Genomic DNA, 18,885 nt, shown 5'->3' on the forward strand with positions numbered 1-18,885 from the left:
CTCAGTCTTTTCTCAAGACTAAACATGCCCAGGTTTTTTAACCTTTCCTCACAGGTCAGGTTTTCTAAAACCTCACCAGCGTCAAGTGGAGCGAGACAACTACCTTCTGTGTCTTACATAGGACACTCCTGGTAATACATCCCAGAGTGATATTTTCTGCAACTGCATCACATTATTGACTCATTATATTTGTGATCCACTGTAACCACCAGATCCTTTTCAGAAGTACCATCACTTAGCCAGTTATTTCCCATTTTGTGGTTGTGCATTTGATTTTTCCTTCCTAAATTAATTATTTTGCACTTATCTTTATTGTCTCTAGCTAAACAGAGAATCTTGTTTTGTTTCTATTCTTCAAACATAGAATTTTTTTATTCTTTTGAACGGAAGTAAACACATACATTAACATAAATACCTAGCTGCATGGCTTCAAAGTACGGTGATCTTAAACCTATGTGGTACACATTTTTTGGAATGACAATATCTAGGGCATGACCTAGATGTACCTAAATCATATACGTACAAAAGTAAATACAGACAAATACAAGCATCAGAGGGGTAGCTGTGTTAGTCTGGATCTGTAAAAGCGGCAAAGAGTCCTGTGGCACCTTATAGACTAACAGACGTATTGGAGCATAAGTTTTCGTGGGTGAATAAGCTTACTGGACGAAGTGGGTATTCGCCCACGAAAGCTCATGCTCTAATACGTCTGTTAGTCTATAAGGTGCCACAGGACCCTTTGCCGCTTAGACAAATACAAGTAGCAAACTGCACCGTCTAATTATCACTGTCTTTGCTGTGCAGGTTGCATTTTATAATGTATTTTTCTTTTTCAAAATGAACTCATTTTAAAGTCTTGTTCAGCTTTTATCCTACAAGTTCCAAGATTTTGCCAAGGAGTGTAATTTTATAATGTAAGTATTATAAATACTTTGCACTTATAAAGCACCTTCTATCTGACAATCACATAGCTGTTTACTAACATTAGGTAAACAAGGCTTAATACTGGAAATGCCAACTCACACTTGCATAAGTTGGAACTGGTCACACGTCCCACTGATTGTGGCATGTGATGCCCGGAGTAAGTGATGTGGCTGGGGCTGGTAATTAGATACTTCCTTTCTCCTTCTCCCCAACCTTCTCCCACCACCCCCACAAATAAAGTATTCCTAACATGATTGGTGACTATGAGCATCCCCCTCCTCCGGAGGGTGCCCTTTGGTGTTCTACTGAAGGAGTGAGAAGCCACAAGCTCTTCCTTCCTGCTATCCCTGCTGCTCAGGTGTGCTGCTGGTGAGAAAGGGGAAAGGAAAAACATCTGCCACAGAGGTTTTTTGTTAAAGTAAATCAAGACCAGAGGAGTTAACTGGTGGACCAAGGGCAATGGCCATGCATGTATCCATTATGCTGCCCCTTGCCCATGTCCTTCCATTGTGATGGCAGGAACAGACCACCTAGATCATCAAGAAGATATTTCAGTGTTAATGCCCATTTGCTCCTTACCTCTCTCAGCTCTGCCTGCAAACATGTCAGTTCTGGTGATGTGGACACTTTTCCACCTAGTAGACTGAGTCTACTCAGGACACTTCACATACGCTACTGAACAGTGATCCTATGGCCACTAACAGCCAAGTCTGAAGTGACAACTGAAACCTAGAAGTGAAATTTATAAATGCCAGAGCTGACCTCTTGAGCCATCCAGTCTCTCAGAGCTATTCTAGCTTTGTGCTAGAATAAAATGGTGATACACAATGAGCTGACTGATCTTATTCAGAAGCCATGTCTTCATTTATGAAGTGAATAGCTGACATTTGTAATTGCCTTCTCTCTCACTAGACTGTATTGGAGAAACATTATATAGTGCAAGGAAGGAGACTCTAGAAAATAACTTTCTTAAAGCTGAAGGACCTATACTGTATATTTATCTGGGTTTTGGACCAAATTTGCATCTTATGAGTTTCATACTCATCAATTATTTATCTGTTTTTGAAGGAAGCTTTGCATCAAATATTTTTCATACTCATCAATACCTTTTCAACAATTATTTCACCTGTGGCCAACAAAAATTTAGTAAGGATGTTCATCATTTTATTGTTATGACTGTACTAACCAAAGAATTAAATTTACAGCTATGGAGCCACCTTCTGGTAGCAAGGGGGCATTACACCCACATAATATTTCTTTTACAACTTCAAGTCAAATAATAAAAAAAAAGCTGTACAGGGTAACAATCAAGATGTGACACAAACCAACCTCATATTATGAGGGAAGGAACTCTATGGGAAAAGACACCAGGGGCATAGGTATATGCATATAAATAGACATATCAGTTTGTGATGGCACTCATTTTTCTCTCTGTGTGGCTGAATAATGAGTCTTGAAAAGAAAATAGATAATGAAAGGGGAAAAAATAGGAAAATACATATTAAGTTTCAGAAAGCCTTATGATTACAATGAACTCATGGGACTGGGTTCTGACACGGGTGTCAACCTGGAGTAATTCCATTTTCTTCTTCTGAGTGTGACCTGGCAACATCTCAAACAGCCCAGGAAGGTTGAACCAGTTCAGGACTTGGACACACTGAATTGCATTCATTGCCTCCAGAGAGGAGTGCTTTAATTCACCCAGTTACAGCAGCATCCAAGTCTTCCTCCATGACTTGCCCAGGCACTTGCATCCTTGGGAAAAAGGTAGCTCACAGTGCCCAGGACAAAGTTCCTGGGAGCTGAAGGCAGAGCATCCTTGGTTTAAGAAGTTTGGCTATTGAAATAGCTACATGAAAAGATTGTCTAAACCAGAGTCTGACCACCTTCAAGGCAGACAACAAGATCCCAAGTCTCTGAGGAAGCTTTTCTACTATAAATGGCAAAATGATGATCAAAACTACAATTACTCCTCAAGCAGAACTTCCTTTAACCGGGGAGGGGAGAAGAGCAGAAGACTGCATGAAGACCAGCACAGATATTGCTAGGCAGATTTATGTCACAGGGAAGCTCTTCTATATGGCAGTGATGGGTGCTATGGAAAACCCTGTAATAGTTAGGATTGGGTCAAAAACCTCCAAGGAAAACCCAGGGTAGTACCAGAAATGAAGTTAGTTACAAAGATGGTATTCTTCCCTCTAAGCCTTGGAGATAACAACATCTTTTGGGATCATTTATTAAAACCAAGGTAGTGACCACTGGCAGCCACGGAAAGTTCCTTGCTAATTTTTTACTAAGCTTGCAGCTGTGTCCCAGCTGCATTCCAACGTGGATTATTTGCCTTTCTATATTTTCCCTAGAGTTGTAAGTGGATGACATTTTTCTTCATTTTTTGTCGTGAACTTTATGTAAATGGTGCTGTGCAGTTAGTTATCTGCTATGTTTTACATTTCAGATGCATTTCAGTGGTGGAAAAGCTGATCCCTATTCTGTGCATGTGAAGTTTGTAAAGTTCTTTGTGAAGAAAAGTGCTTGCTATAACCCTCAGATATTTAACTAAAAATGGACAAACACAATAGCATACTCACGTCTGAGATTTTAAAGGGAACAGTTTCTTAATTTCTTTTTCCTATCAAATAACTCATTCATTTAAAGCTATGAGGAATACAACAGCATTTGTAAACTCCATGACACTCATATACCACTTCTATTGCAGAAAGTGCTGCATATCCCATCACGAAACCAGCACATTATTTTCAACTTTACCATGTCTGAATTTAGCTCTTTGTGAAACACACACTTTATCATGATGGCATTTCCTTACATTAATTGTACTGCTTCCAGTTGAAGCCTGACTTTGTACATGTCTGAAAATTGTTTGCAATATTAAAAGATATTTAGCAAATACAAAAAGTTAAACCAGTTCTCAGCAGGATTCTCCCTGCTCACATTTACAACTGTGGAGTGAAAAATAAAGAACCTTGTTCCTTTTTTCTTTACTGAGATCAATATATTTGATATATAAATATACTTCAGAAAATATTTTTATCTTTGAACAATTGTTATTTTCAATAGCTATTGTCCCTGGAAGCAGTCACTGTTTCTATTATTATCCCCTTGGATTGTTATGCATTTCAGTCCTTAGGTCTCCCATTCAAGACGGCTCACTAGATCACCTGACCTCTCCTTGTTCTGGCAGTTTCAAGATATGCAGCCAGGTCTTCTCAGCAGATCATGTCAGAAGGAAACAGCAGCCTCCTTTCATATCAGCCTTTCCAAGTGAGTCCACGTTGGATGTCAGTGATGATATATGTGGACTATTGCCCTACTATAAATGCTCCTGATCTTTAGGTTTAGCATTGACTAACCTCATTGTAGATCAGTATTTGTATCGTAAGAAAGATTATAGTTTTTTTTAAAAAACCCTGTTCACTCATGTGTCAGAAAGCTTCCAAAGTATTACCAAGACTGTGGAGTAATTATGTCTGCCATATGCTTAAAGTGCTCATCATTATAGGCATACTAAAATAAAATGCTTCAACATTTTTTCTAGGCAGATTAATGAAGTGACACATGCATTAATCTACTCCCATTATTAAGACAGCAAATTCCCAGCTGATCACCCAATCCAAGCTGAGCACCTGTAATCTCCAATGTGCTGCAGTTAGACTTCAGTCTGTCAGATGAATGCATATCTAAATGGATGAGAAAGCATACACAGGAGTGCTTTGCTTCTGACCTTGTCAGTTTAAAATAGTTAGGATTGGGTCAAAAACCTCCAAGAAAAAACCAGGGAGATACCAGACCTTGTCAGTTTAGAAGTTTGACTTTAAATATGGGTCATTTAGACTGAACTCCAGCAATCTGCATTTTAAAAGGCTTACGCAGTTATGAGATTTAATATTCTTCAGAGATAGCTCAGGGATAGTCCAAGAAACATTACAAATTTTCCAGTTCATGGCAGGATGGGGTAGTTCCATCAGATTCTAGCATGGATGTGTACTTTATTGGAGGTGGTGGCGGCTTGAAAGATGGAGGCCTGTTCATACTAGAATAAAAAAAAAAATCTTTGAAAACACAACAGCTAATGATGTAAAAATCAATATAAAGTTATGAGGGAAAATGGGAAGAGATGTAAGGACAAAAGGTCAGAAATAATTTTGGCCTCATTCTTCTCTAACATTCTGTAGGGCTCATGTCTGTTCTCTCACCTACATATTCTACTCTACAGCTCAAAACCATGTTCTGGCATCGATGCAAGCTCTCTTGTGCACAGAGGTGGGGGGCTGGGGACAACACACATCTTTTACAACTTGAAGTGCTATGGTGAAATCCAAAACCTTTGGATAAATAAAGAAGCAAGCTGTTGCTTGCATTGATATCTGGAGACACATTTACAAAGATTTACAGCTGTGCATGGAGATTTACAGGCCTCCATAAAGTGAAAGCCCTGTCCCAAAATGTTAACAATCCAAGGATAAATATAATCTTACTGCAGTTAACTGCAAGTTCAGAATAACCAGGGTACGTTTTAAAGGGGTTTAGTTTGCTATCCCTATATTTCCCCAAACATTTAATAAGGAACTAAGCTCTCTTATGTGGAATGTTAAATTGAAGCATATTGAGAAGTGAATGGGATTAAGCTTCAATTATGTATTTCACACAACTGTATGTCTGTACTTGTTCATTTCTATCCATGTACACGTACATCTACAAAATAAGGTAATTATCTGAACTTCATTCTGAAACTTTGGGCTGGAATCTACACTAACATCTCTATTTCTGCTCACCATTTTTTATACTAATACTTACATTTCTTTTTGGTACTGACACCACTTTCTGATTCCTAAAATGATTAGAAAAGAACAAAACAGAAGCAAGAGTGCTACAACCGCAGGCCAGGAGAAGCGAGGATTCTCTGGTTTCTCCACGATGCCTGAAAAAGACATAGAAAAAAGCCATAATTCAAACTCCAGTTCACAAGGAAAAGCAACATCCTGCCAAAAAACCCCAAACAAACAAACAAAAAGGAATTTCTATTTGATTTCATTAAGTAGGAAACTCCCTCACCCACACATCTATACAGCAACCCCAACCTGTGTAGGATTGCCAGCATTTTCAAATTTAGATGCATCAGTTTAAGCACATAAATCCTAATTTAGGCACATAATTAAGGGGTTTCATATCATAGCTGCTGAGATTACAACTCCATTCAAAGTCAACTGAAGCTGCAAATACTCAGCACTTATGAAAAACCAGACTACGATTTGAGTGTTTTCTTATAAGCACTTACGTTGAAAAAGTTTGGCCTATACTTTTCCCACTGTGTTTTAGAAATGCTATAAGAATGGGAAACCAACATAAACATGTCACTAGGGCTCCTGTCTGCACCAAAGTGCAGAACACAGATCTAGTTTTCCTAAGTTTGCCACATGCCCATTAGAACTGGTTAAAATATTTTGAATAATTTTTAGGCAGAGATGATGTGCTGAACAGATCCTCCATGATGCTAACCACATAGAGATAGCCCTCAGAGAATCCGCTCCAGGTTCATGCATGTTGTGGGTGTTTTAGTTAATTCTACAAGACTTCCAGTGCTGGTGAGTGCATTCAATGAAGCTCTAACCCTTTAACTTAATACTGAGTCTTACTGAGCTAACTGAAGGCGCCATACAACTTAAGGCAACACTAGCATTGCAGAGTTGCCGCTTGAAGCAAAAATTTGGGCCTGGCTGGGTACAAGTTATGAAGGATGGCAGCTGGAAAAGCCCTCTTTCACTTACTGTGGGCCAGCGTGCGAACTCATTATTCACCTTGTTGAACAGCTGCTTACCGTGCTAGTCCATTTGAGTCAACTCAACTACTCGTGTGACTGACTGCTCATAGAATGTGCGTGGAAAGTTCACAGCCTGGCCTCCCAACTGCTACTGTAACTCAGCGTTCTTTTTCCTTTAGCCAACAGCAGCAGTAGCTCTGCTCACTGTGCTCCGAGTAGAACTGGCAACCCTAATGGAACTTTTCATTTACAATTTTTTGGAGCACTGGTTTGTATGACGGTTACAAGGGTACAGCATCCTGACATTCCTGCCAGAGATATCACAACCACAAGCTCAACATCATCACATTACCACCAACTAATGAAAAGTACCGCATCGTCATGGATTTGAAATAAATCCGTGATATTTTAGCATGGAAACCATGTTGTCAGTCCACTAGTAAGCAAAGGGGGGGTAAACACCAGTAACACACTGATATGTCTGTGGAATTCTATAGGTGTGTCATGTTGTTAAAAGTTGCAATGCATGACATTTCACACATTAACACCATCTTTCGGTTACAGGGGGCTACCCACAAGTAGCATGCTTAGTATGCTCTTTTGCTAAAGATATGCCAGGATAGAAATACCAAAAGCAGCTGTGATTATCTGCATTGCGGAGACATGAATGGCCAATAGACCTCCATATACAGCCCTGATTTGACTGGGGTTTTTTTTTTGGTTTTTGGTTGGTTTTCCATTACCAGTGCAACTACCTGAAGCTCCGAGGATTACTCCCTCAAGTTCTTGCATACCTACAAATATTTATGAAGGAGAGAGTTGTGAATGATGGCTTACCAGTACCATTAATCAATTTCCTTGTAGTTGATAAACCATCAAGTTTCGTAAATAAAGCTGGATCAACCATTGTGCTGGAGGACAGATTGCCTAAAAAGATATAGACAGACAATGTAAACAGTGTATTTGATTTTACTGAGCTTGATGTTTAGAAGTCACTTAACCATATATAAAAAGAAAAGGAGTACTTGTGGCACCTTGGAGACTAACAAATTTATTTGAGCATAAGCTTTCATGAGCATCCGATGAAGTGAGCTGTAGCTCATGAAAGCTTATGCTCAAATACATTTGTTAGTCTCTAAGGTGCCACAAGTACTCCTTTTCTTTTTGCGGATACAGACTAACACGGCTGCTACTAAGAAACCTAACCATATATAAGGAGGACTTGTGGTATCTTAGAGACTAACAAATTTATTTGAGCATAAGCTTTCGTGAGCTACAGCTCACTTCATCGGATGCATTCAGTGGAAAATACAGTTGGGAGATTTATATACACAGAGAACATGAAACAATGCTGCCACTCTGAAAATTAACCATATATAGTTCAAGAGAGCCTGAAAGAGCTTAAAATCAACTGCCAGAATCTGAGTGCCCACTTTCATTTAAAGGGACAAAGCCAACTTAAGTTTTGACCTAAGATCTAAATTTGATATAAACAAGGGTTTATACAAGGAGTTACAAATGTTAAAAACCTCCACTAAACATTGACTTTAGTCACACAGAACTTCTGGGAGAGAGGTAACCATTTCGCCTTCTCTACAGATGGAGAAATTGAATCCAAGAAATATCCAGTGACTTACCAAAAATCACAAAGTGAGTTTGGTAGCCGAGCCAATAATATAACCCCAAGTACTGTGTCACAACTACAAAATCACCTTTCATTGCCTTGTGAACAGTTACATCCCCTTCCCATCCCTGCTAGTTTAGCCACGCTACACAAATTTGTGATTGGTACTACCTTAGGATTTATTGTCATTTTTCTGGACCTGCCTCCTCAGTTAATCACTATTCCAAAACAATGGATAAACAATTAACCACACAACGGCATGCATTCTAGATCTGCCCAAACACTTACGGTGTGGCAGAGTTACATTCTCCCTGGAGAGCGTTGTATTCACGTTGCTCTGTTGGGCTGCAGTAGTAGGGTCACTCAGTCCTATATAAAAACAATGCATTTTCAGAAGTTACTTTACAAGCCATTACTGCCACATTAGGCTTAGTTGCACTATTTTATGTCCTTTTCTCTTCTGGACTCTGGCAGTAAACAAAATAGCAGACCAGCCTAAAAAACGTAGGTATACTGTCTGGTGCCTAAACCTAATATACTCAAATATAAATTCCATTGTAATACTTAGTTGGCAAAATATGGTTGTTAATTCCACAAGAGCCATATGAACTCCCTGTGGGAGATTAAATAATTGAACAGATAAAAGAAAAAACAATGGCCCTAGCTTTACATGAGACTTCCTGGTTCTCACCAGAACAGAGAAGTCAAAGAATTTTTTTTAATAAGTTAATCAAATAGTGTGCATCTTTTTAAAAATTCAGTTCAAGTTTTAGATGGAAGTTTACACCAGTTCTTATTTTATCCAAACATAGTAAGCGCTTAATTACCATGGGCATGAGCATGATATGAAAAAACAGAGATACACATCTACTGGGAAATCTTAATTGCTCTATATAGCAGCTTGAACAGCATTATATATTTATTCTTATTAGTGTTTTCCATTTATGTTATGGCAGCCCATAGAGAGGACTCAGCTGGGATCATTGTGCTAGACACTATGCAAACTCAGACACTCCCTGCCCTGAAGAGTTGCAATCGAAGTACACAAAAACAAATTAAGAGTAAAAGAATGAAGTATTATTATTAAAATGTCACACACACTATAGATAAACAGATGTGGTTAAAAAGGAAAATATTTGATACAACTTGTTTGCATTTTTGTTTTATTTATCCACGGTTTAGCTAAAGCTTTTGTCGCTAGGGCTTTATCCTACTCAGGTGTCTCATGAACTCATTGCTTCTCTTTGCTTTGTTTGCGTTCTCCACTAATATATTTAATATGTTATAACTACCCTCTCTGCGTTCTGGTTCTGCTCAAGGACCTACCTTAATTTTAACATTATGCTCAACATTATTTGTAAACATCTTTAGTTTCAGTTTTGGTGCTGAGGAAAGTTCCTGCCCTGACAGGCCTGGAGACTCAAGTCCTGCATATAATGACACATATAGCTTAGACAGAAACAGCTTCCTCTCAACTGCCCTGCCAGTGAGCCACAAACCTGACATGAAACCACTGATCACCATTAGTGGTAAAAGCACAGTTCAGACTCCAAGACCCTTTTAGTGTTTGCCCTCTCTGTTAAGGCAAAGCTTGGTCAATTAGTGCCACATGGAGGGCAGGGTGGGGTGGTGGTTTCTGAGATGTGTTGTCCTGTCAACCATAAACTGAAATGTGACTCATTTTGCAAGGCCACCAATGATACCAGATAAGGAAACAATTTATAGTCACAGCTGTCTGGAACTAGATTTAAACCAGTGACTCCACATAGCTTTTGAGACACTCATGCCTTGCCCTTCTGATCCAATACCTCAATACTCCTTATCATCACTACACAGAAACTCTTTAAAATATTAGTTTTAGTCTCTTTTGATGCATATATTTTGTTAGCAAGTAATTTCCCACGTGTGCTGTATGAGACCTTCTTCTTTCATGCTGGTGAAGTCCACAGACACCAACCACAGGAGCTTGAGTTGGGATGTGTAAGGTGGTGGTGGAGAGGACTAGGTAAACATGAGGTTTGAGTATTAACTACAAAGATGATCAACCCAATTCCAACTCTGGACTCCTGCCTGTGGCCTAGCGATTACACTTTGGAGTAGTCACGGCAAGCAGCACAATGTGATGCTACCTGTTTTACAACATAGTTTGCACCCAGCTGCAACATGCATAAGTTCAAATCCATAAACCTGAAGTCAGTGGGCGAGGGAAAGTGTGGGTTCATGTGCCAGCTGTTCACCCAGGTCATTTTTAGACAGAGGTTTTTGTTTTAAGTCTCTTTTTTCTAAGTTGCTAAGTTCTTCTAAAGTGTGTTGAAATAAATCTATTGGTGGAGGGGAAAGCAAAAAAAAAAAAAAAAAAAATCAATCGCATGAGGAATTCCTGTCAGGAATACAGCCCCATGTGCGTCCAATATCAGACTTTGCATTATAACACAAAATAACATTCAGGAACATGTGTCAGAAACAGTTTTGGTGTGAGCAATCAATATTAGCTTGTTTGATCCTAATAGTTTTTGTGTGAACCATTACAAACAGAATAACATGCCATTGGGGATTTCTTCTCACGGCTTGTAAGGCAGCACTTATGCCTCAGCCTTGCAAACATTAATACTTGGAGACTGTCTGGCTCAAGAGAATGATTATGAACTAGGAAATCTTTTGAAACCACATCACTGGTCTTTCTCTGACTAATGACTGAAAACCATTACCACTGATGGCCTATGAGAAATAAATTAGGGGAACCAATCTATTTTTATAGGCTCTATATTCTAATATTTATCACCACGAGTGTTGACACTCAGCAAAACAATCAATGGTTTAATGGTCAAATTGAGATTGAGCTATTCTCTGCCATTGGAGAGGATTCCCAGGTCCCTCTAGATTTGAAGCACAATGTTGGATAAAAAGAACAAGGAGTACGTGTGGCACCTTAGAGACTAACAAATTTATTTGAGCATAAGCTTTCGTGGGCTAAAACCCACTTCATTGGATGCATGCAGTGGAAAATACAGTAAGAAGATATATATATACACACACATACATACATATATATACACACACACACACACAGAGAACATGAAAAAATGGGTGTTGCTGTACCAACTATAACAAGAGTAATCAGTTAAGGTGAGCTTATCAGCAGGAGAAAAAAAAAACCTTTTATAGTGTTAATCAGGATGGCCCATTTCCAACAGTTGACAAGAAGGTGTGAGTAACAGTGGGGGAAAAAATAAGCATGGGGAAATAGTTTTACTTTGTGTAATGACCCATCCACTCCCAGTCTTTATTCCTAATTCCTAAGCCTAATTTAATGGTGTCCAGTTTGCAAATTATTCCAATTCAGCAGTTTCTCGTTGGAGTCTGTTTCTGAAGTTTATTTGTTGTACTATTGCGACTTTTAGGTGTGTAATCGAGTGACCAGGGAGATTGAAATTTTCTCCAACTGGTTTTTGAATGTTATAATTCTTGACATCTGATTTGTGTCCATTTATTCTTTTATGTAGAGACTGTCTGGTTTGGCCAATGTACGTGGCAGAGGGGCATTGCTGGCACATGATGGCATATATCACATTGGTAGATGTGCAGGTGAACGAGCCTCTGATAGTGTGGCTGATGTGATTAGGCCCTATGATGGTGTCCCCTGAATAGATATGTGGACAGAGTTGGCAACGGGCTTTATTGCAAGGATAGGTTCCTGGGTTAGTGTTTTTGTTGTGTGGTGTGTGGTTGCTGGTGAGTATTTGCTTCAGGTTGGGGGGGCTGTCTGTAAGCAAGGACTGGCCTGTCTCCCAAGATCTGTGAGCGTGAGGGATCGTCCTTCAGGATAGGTTGTAGATCCTTTGTGATGCGCTGGAGAGGTTTTAGTTGGGGCTGAAGGTGATGGCTAGTGGCGTTCTGTTATTTTCTTTGTTGGCCCTGTCCTGTAGTAGGTGACTTCTGGGCACTCTTCTGGCTCTATCAATCAATCTATCTGTTTCTTCACTTCAGCAGGTGGGTACTGTAGTTGTAAGAATGCTGGATAGAGATCTTGTAGGTGTTTGCCTCTGTCTGAGGGGTTGGAGCGAATGCGGTTGTATCTTAGAGCTTAGCTATAGACAATGGATCGTGTGGTGTGGTCTGGATGAAAGCTAGAGGCATGTAGGTAAGTATAGCGGTCAGTAGGTTTCTGGTATAGGGTGGTGTTTATGTGACCATCTCTTATTAGCACTGTAATGTCCAGGAAGTGGATCTCTTGTGTGGACTGGTCCAGGCTGAGGTTGACGGTGGCATGGAAATTATTGAAATCATGGTGGAATTCCTCAGGGGCTTCTTTTCCAGGGGTCCAGATGATGAAGATGTCATCAATGTAGCTCAAGTAGAATAGGGGCGTTAGGGGACGAGAGCTGAGGAAGCTCTAAGTCAGCCATAAAAATGTTGGCATATTGTGGGGCAATGCGGGTACCCATAACAGTGCCGCTGATTTGAAGGTATACATTGTCCCCAAATGTGAAATAGTTATGGGTGAGGACAAAGTCACAAAGTTCAGCCACCAGGTTTGCCATGACATTATCGGGCATACTGTTCCTGACGGCTTGTGGTCCATCTTTGTGTGGAATGTTGGTGTAGAGGTCTTCTACATCCATAGTGGCCAGGATGGTGTTTTCTGGAAGATCACCAATGGATTGTAGTTTCCTCAGGAAGTCAGTGTTGTCTCAAAGATAGCTAGGAGTGCTTGTAGCGTGGGGCCTGAGGAGGGAGTCTACATGGCCAGACAATCCTGCTGTCAGGATGCCAATGCCTGAGATGATGGGGCATCCAGGATTTCCAGGTTTGATTATGATGTCAGAGTTGTTTCTGAGGCTGTGGATGGCATTGTGTTCTGCATGGGGCAAGTGATGCTACTTTTCCACAATTTCAGCCCATGCATGTCGGTGGAAGCACTCTATGTAGAAGTCCAGTCTGTTGTTGGGTAATTTTGCACTGGTGCTCTAAGCATTCAGTTTCCAGCCTCCTTTATCCAGAATCTTTTATTTAATGAAATCTTACAAAGAAAAATATAATCAGAGAGATAGGTGTCATCTACTTACGCTGTGTTGTTTCACTCTCACTGGAGGCTGTGGTGTTGGTATAGCCTTGAACGTCTGTGGTAGAATCAAACCGGCCTGTTGGAAAACAAACCAACAGTTTGCAAAAGTTGTGCTAGAAAACATTGTTGTACTTACCATTCCTCAGACCCTCCTCCTGGTCTCCTGACTGGATAATGATTAATGTCTGTTTCATCTAATATCAACAGTTTTGGTTAATTCACAGACACACATGATGATAAAGAACTGGATGGGGCTTTCTTTACAAAAAACTAAAGCAAGGTTTGGGGTTTTGTCATCAAGTAGAAACACAGCATGAGTTTAATGAAAGGATGATTCAGGTTTGTAAACATTTCTAAGGAATCTAGTCTGAGTTTTGAGAAAATCTGAACTGATTTATCATTTCAATGGGAAAGCAGTTGAAACTTGGAGGTTTTAATTGAATTTTGGGGCTTGTTCAAACCTGAAGCCAAACATATGTGAATCAAAACTGTGGAAAAAGGTTCTCTGCATGAACACCTATGAAACAAACCCATGTTTTATCCAGCTCTAGCAAGATGATGTTTTGAGGTAGTGCCAATCAGGACCCTCATGAGAGCCAATTCCAATTCTCCATTTAACAGTTCAAAAGGAATCAAGTAAAATGCTGAATAGGCTAGAGCTGAACCAGCTATTTATCAGGCATTGACTCAGGCAGATAGCAAGCAATCCTCACAGATGGCTTATTTCAGACTTGCTAAAAATGTCAATCCTTCCTGACACCTGTCTGATTCTGCAAGAATGGCACTAAGTCATCTGAGAATGTTTGCACGCCTGAGAAGGTGAGACAAAGCTATTACCTAACACTCAGAATGCAAGTGTCTCCATGTGCTGCACACGAGGGATTAACATGAAAGCTAAGCATGGAACAGGCTGCCCTTGCAAGAGCTCCAGTACTGCCCTCTCACAGCCTTCTGATCTATTTGTGTGCACTCTCTGCTTGTATCAATTCCCTTACACCAGCTGTCTCCTGGATTTTCATTAAGAGTGCTGTGAAATAAGAAGTTGAATCAAACAACTTTTATACTAATGAGGATTGAGAGGGCAAATCCTCTGCTCACTAACTCAGCTGCCTCCCGGGGGATCTTTTGAAGAAGCCTATGGTGACATTGGCGTGGAAAGAAGTGTGCGAGTTAGTAGAAAGATTGGAGCAGTGTTATGTAGAGCACTGGGTCACCCAGACCCTGTCTATTGCGCAACTATAATTGAGTCAGGGGAACCAGTTACAACACAGTTGTTCCCTGTTTACAGGAGATAAGACATGCCAAAGTCCTGTTTACACCACAGCTTTTTACCAATGACCTGAGCCAGTTATAACATGTCCGAACTAGGTTGGCAGACTTATTTATATTTGTAGTGTAGCTGAAGCTTTATTTGGGTGGCAGACATTTATATTTCCATATTGCAAAGCAAGCTAAAAGGTTTTCATTTTATTTGAGACAAAAGGAGGGTGAGGTAATATATCTTTTATTGGACTAACTTCCTAAGACAAGCCGGATTTAAAAGAAAAGAAAAACAATCAATCACTTTTGCCCTATGTACTAAGTGCCATCACAGATATGTAGTGTCTGCCCTTCTCTGACGTCTAAGATGACAGAAGGCCAATGCCCACAGTACAGCTGACACTGCGCACTGTCTGTATTGTAATATACAAATATATTTTCATTTGTGAGCCATGACTATGGTGTTGCTCTGAGGAGGAAGATGAGATTAGAGTAGTCTGTTACACTGACTCTTTTCCATGCCCCGGGGGTTGCCATTCTTCACAGCATGTGGTTTATCTTTCGTGTTCTGGGTTGTTTCATTTGTGCATGATTATATTATGTGCCAGTAAGTCTACAGCCTGTTGCTAGCAAGGGGAGAAAGAATGCCTGCCTAATCCTGGATCATACAGGCTGCTGGAGGGAGAGACAGACAACTGGGCCTCATAATGCAAACAATCCTCAAAAAGGGCAGTGTTTCGATTACTAGAGAGGCACTCAGTACTAGGAAGGTCTTTGCTATTCCAAACCATCAGGGCCAAACCACATGCAAGAGGCTCAGACCTTAGTCTGCTTTTGATTCATGGGACTGTCATAGAGTTGTCAGGTGTACACCAGGGACATTTGTTGTGAGCTAATCCCACCAAGGTAGTTTGAGTAAAACCCGGCACTACACTTTCAACTAGAGCTGGGTGAACAACAGATTTTTTTGGTTCAATGGCAATTCCCAAAAAAGAGGGGGGGGGCAAAAAGGGGGGGGGGGAGAACAGTTTAGGACCAAACACATTTTTTCAATCTGAAATTAAAAAAATGCTCAAAATCAATACCAAAAAAAATCAGAAAGTTGAAAAGTTAAGTAAAATTCAAGGAATTTTTTAAATGAAAAATAATTTCAAACAAAAAATCGAAATGCTTCATTTTGAAAGTGTAGAAATGAAATCTTTTGAATTTTTTTAGTCTTTTTTACTTAAGCAGTTTGGCAAAATTAACACAAATTCGTGAAATGTTTTGGAGTAACTGATTTTGCTTTTTTTTTTTTTAAACCAAAAAAAGTTGTGAAAAATTTTACCCAGCTCTACTTCCAGCTGAGTCATATTTCATCATGCAAACCCGAGTGTCAGCAAGGCCCACTAAGACTGCCACAGACGGAAGAGGGGAAATCACTAAGTTGAGTCATGCATTGTAAATATTTTATTTCTCTGAGCACTCTGTGTATGCTCTGGTGCTGCAACACTTGGTTTGAGCTTTCGGTATCTGTAATATCATCCCATTTTCAAATATCTTTTTAATTATAAAAACATGTATGCACAGTATTTTTGCTCAATTCGCTTTCTAAAACTGATGCATATTTTCTGAAACAAACACAATACATGCTACTACATCATAACCGTAATTTCTCACATCAGTTTATTCTTAAACTGCCAACTACCAGATTAGAGAGACAAGGTCGGTGAGGTAATACCTTTTATGGGACCGACTACACTGCAAACTACCAGATTGTAACATGGTGTGAAATAGGATTATACCTACGGTGTAAATGTAAGTTAAGTGTATTTTTGCCAAAAAATTGATGTCAGTTATTTAGTGTCCATCTGTATTTAATTTGTTTCTTTAAATTCCTGCAGCAATACAGGAAACATTTCAGAGACAAAAATGAGGCTGAATCTTTCTTACTTTGTGCAGTGGAAACAGATTCAGAGGTTACTGGACTTGTGAAGTTTAGGCAAGTTGAAGATGTAGTTTGAAGTCCTATGTAAAACAAATATTATGTGATAAGACATTTAGTTCATGGCGTGCTTAGTATTAATATTATAGTAGCACCTAGAGGAACTAACCAAAGTCAAGGCTATTGTACTAGGCTGTTGTACTAGGTCTATTGTACTAGACTCTGCTCCAACTCCATTTAAGTTTAAGAGCAGATGCATTACATAAATGTAGAAAATTAACAGGACAGTCAGAGAAGGAGGCTGTGGATAATAATAGAAATACTCTTTTGAATAGGCTAGCTGAGTGCACTATTTTTAGGTATCTAAGGTTGCTAGGTTTGTGTGTGTTGTGAATGCTGTATGCTCTTTATTCCCACTTTCGGTCTAGTCAAACAAGGTCTTTGCAGTTCTAGTCTTGACATCTTGGATTACCAAGCAGGTCTGATGTTTTCCAAACTCTTCTAAAAGGAGAGGCAGGATACAATAATTGATACCGATGAACATTATACCATTATCTCTAAGCTTGTTTTAGCCCAGGAATGGTGGCATTATTAATTAGACCTACTAGGTGGTCACTACAGAAAGGCTTTCCTTTGTATAACACTATATGTAGTCCATGCTAACATATGTGGATTACATATCCATGAAGTTACAACAATGCAGTCATAATCAATTGAAACTTCTAAGCAAGTATTGATGGATTCCTGTCAATTAAGAACCACACATAAAACTAATTTTACCAACGAACAGTCATGTTGTACCATTTGAGTTAGGGGATGCAGAATTGGACCAAAAGGGAAAGTGAAATTAAGAAACTTGGCAGTGAGGGTAGGAAGTTCATATTTATGACATGTCTGGTGCATACATTAGTATACTGAATATGGAGCACATGGCTCATATTAATAGTGAAGATGTGCAGTTACGATGTTGAGTGCAGGGGTAGTTTTAACTCGTATCAATGATCTGTAGTAGTAATACAATTTTTGTAAAGTATTTTACTTTATTTTTTAATTCAGTAAATGTGTGTAACAATCCTATTCAGTATTCAACACAACATTCTATTTTTTTTTTAACCTCTCAAGTAAAAGTGATTGAGAATTTTTCCAAGATTTGTGTCATGCCTCCTCTGACTTAGCTAAGATCATAGCCAATAGGAGAAGGGCCAGACTGAAAAAAAGCCCTGAGGATTACACCATTTCTCAGTGTGAGCAGGTACTACTAGAGCATGAACACATACTGAACGTGATTCTCAGTCTTGCCTCATTGTGAACCTGATGCATAAGCACAGGTCAAGTAAGAATCTATTAGCAGAAAAATAGGATGAAATATTTTACCTGTGGTAGCCATGATTGTTGATGGAAGTGTTGAAATTCCAGGATCTATAAGCAATCAAATCCAACAAGGACTTTTAAATGGCTTTTTCAGTATAGCAATGTTATTTATTATGTTCCTGAAAATAGAGCCACTAAGGCTTCCAAAGGCACAAGGCAATTTACAAAACCTCACACTGATCTGTCAGAGAAATCAATATGATCAGAAGGCGCAGACACACATAAGCAAGGAAAAGCTGAAAGCCCTTCTTCTCTTCATGCCGTTCTAATAGGTGATTATGGGGGAGCATGCTAACAAGTAAACAAATGTGGTCAACCTAAGGGTTGTGTGCAACGTTGCTACAGATATTCAAACCCTCTGACATCAACACTTGTTTTGCAAACCTTAGGCCAGGTTTAAGTATGTGTTCTACAGCTGGGTTGATGCTATTGACCAGGTTCTACAGCCAGAACGAGTCCCCTCTCCTTTCCCCTGTGTATTCTGGGGACACCAGAAGGCCACTCCCCATTGGAGTCTTCCATGCACCCTTGGAGGGGCAGGCCACATCCAGCATAAGGAGAAGCCCAGTGGGAGGGGAGTAGGCCACCAACATTCCCTGGATATGTCCAAAGTAAGCATGATGTCCTTGAAACAGGAGGGGAGGACCAACTGCTGCGAAGGGGAAGAGGATGAGGGTTCTTTTTCTGTATGACAAGAATCTTCAAGCAGGGGCTGTGCTGTTGAAAGCTCCCATCCACAAAACACTGCAGGTTCATGTGCCCACAGTAACTTGGACTCTGTAGGGTTTGTATAATTCTAGTGAATACCATGGAGGGAGGGGAATCATTCAGGCTGCTACAAGGATGCATAACTAGGAGTAAAGCCTTGAAACTGAAATTCTGATATATACTGCACAACGCACTGCACTGTATCTGAAAAAGGCACTATATGTTAGCTAATA

The 18,885-nt window shown here is 39.7% G+C and overlaps 1 protein-coding gene across 3 annotated transcripts in view; it reads right to left on the reverse strand.

Annotated features, from left to right (window-relative positions):
• Nucleotides 1-2,058: 2,058 nt before the first annotated feature.
• The window catches only part of CD96 (CD96 molecule), a 53,630-nt gene continuing 36,803 nt past the window's right edge, over nt 2,059-18,885 (reverse strand). The window contains exons 10-16 of one of the 3 annotated variants that reach the window (XM_073306111.1): nt 17,948-17,992; nt 16,582-16,656; nt 13,391-13,465; nt 8,613-8,693; nt 7,538-7,627; nt 5,737-5,860; nt 2,059-4,972 (exon numbers count right to left, since the gene is read on the reverse strand). In XM_073306111.1, the coding sequence (XP_073162212.1) occupies nt 4,864-4,972; nt 5,737-5,860; nt 7,538-7,627; nt 8,613-8,693; nt 13,391-13,465; nt 16,582-16,656; nt 17,948-17,992 (599 nt within the window). In that variant the 3' untranslated portion in view covers nt 2,059-4,863. The remainder of the gene's footprint in view (nt 4,973-5,736; nt 5,861-7,537; nt 7,628-8,612; nt 8,694-13,390; nt 13,466-16,581; nt 16,657-17,947; nt 17,993-18,885) is intronic. The other 2 variants (XM_073306121.1, XM_073306129.1) reach the window with 2 other exon arrangements.

This window comes from Lepidochelys kempii, chromosome 1 (assembly GCF_965140265.1).
Source record: "Lepidochelys kempii isolate rLepKem1 chromosome 1, rLepKem1.hap2, whole genome shotgun sequence".
NCBI classification, from domain to species: domain Eukaryota; kingdom Metazoa; phylum Chordata; order Testudines; family Cheloniidae; genus Lepidochelys; species Lepidochelys kempii.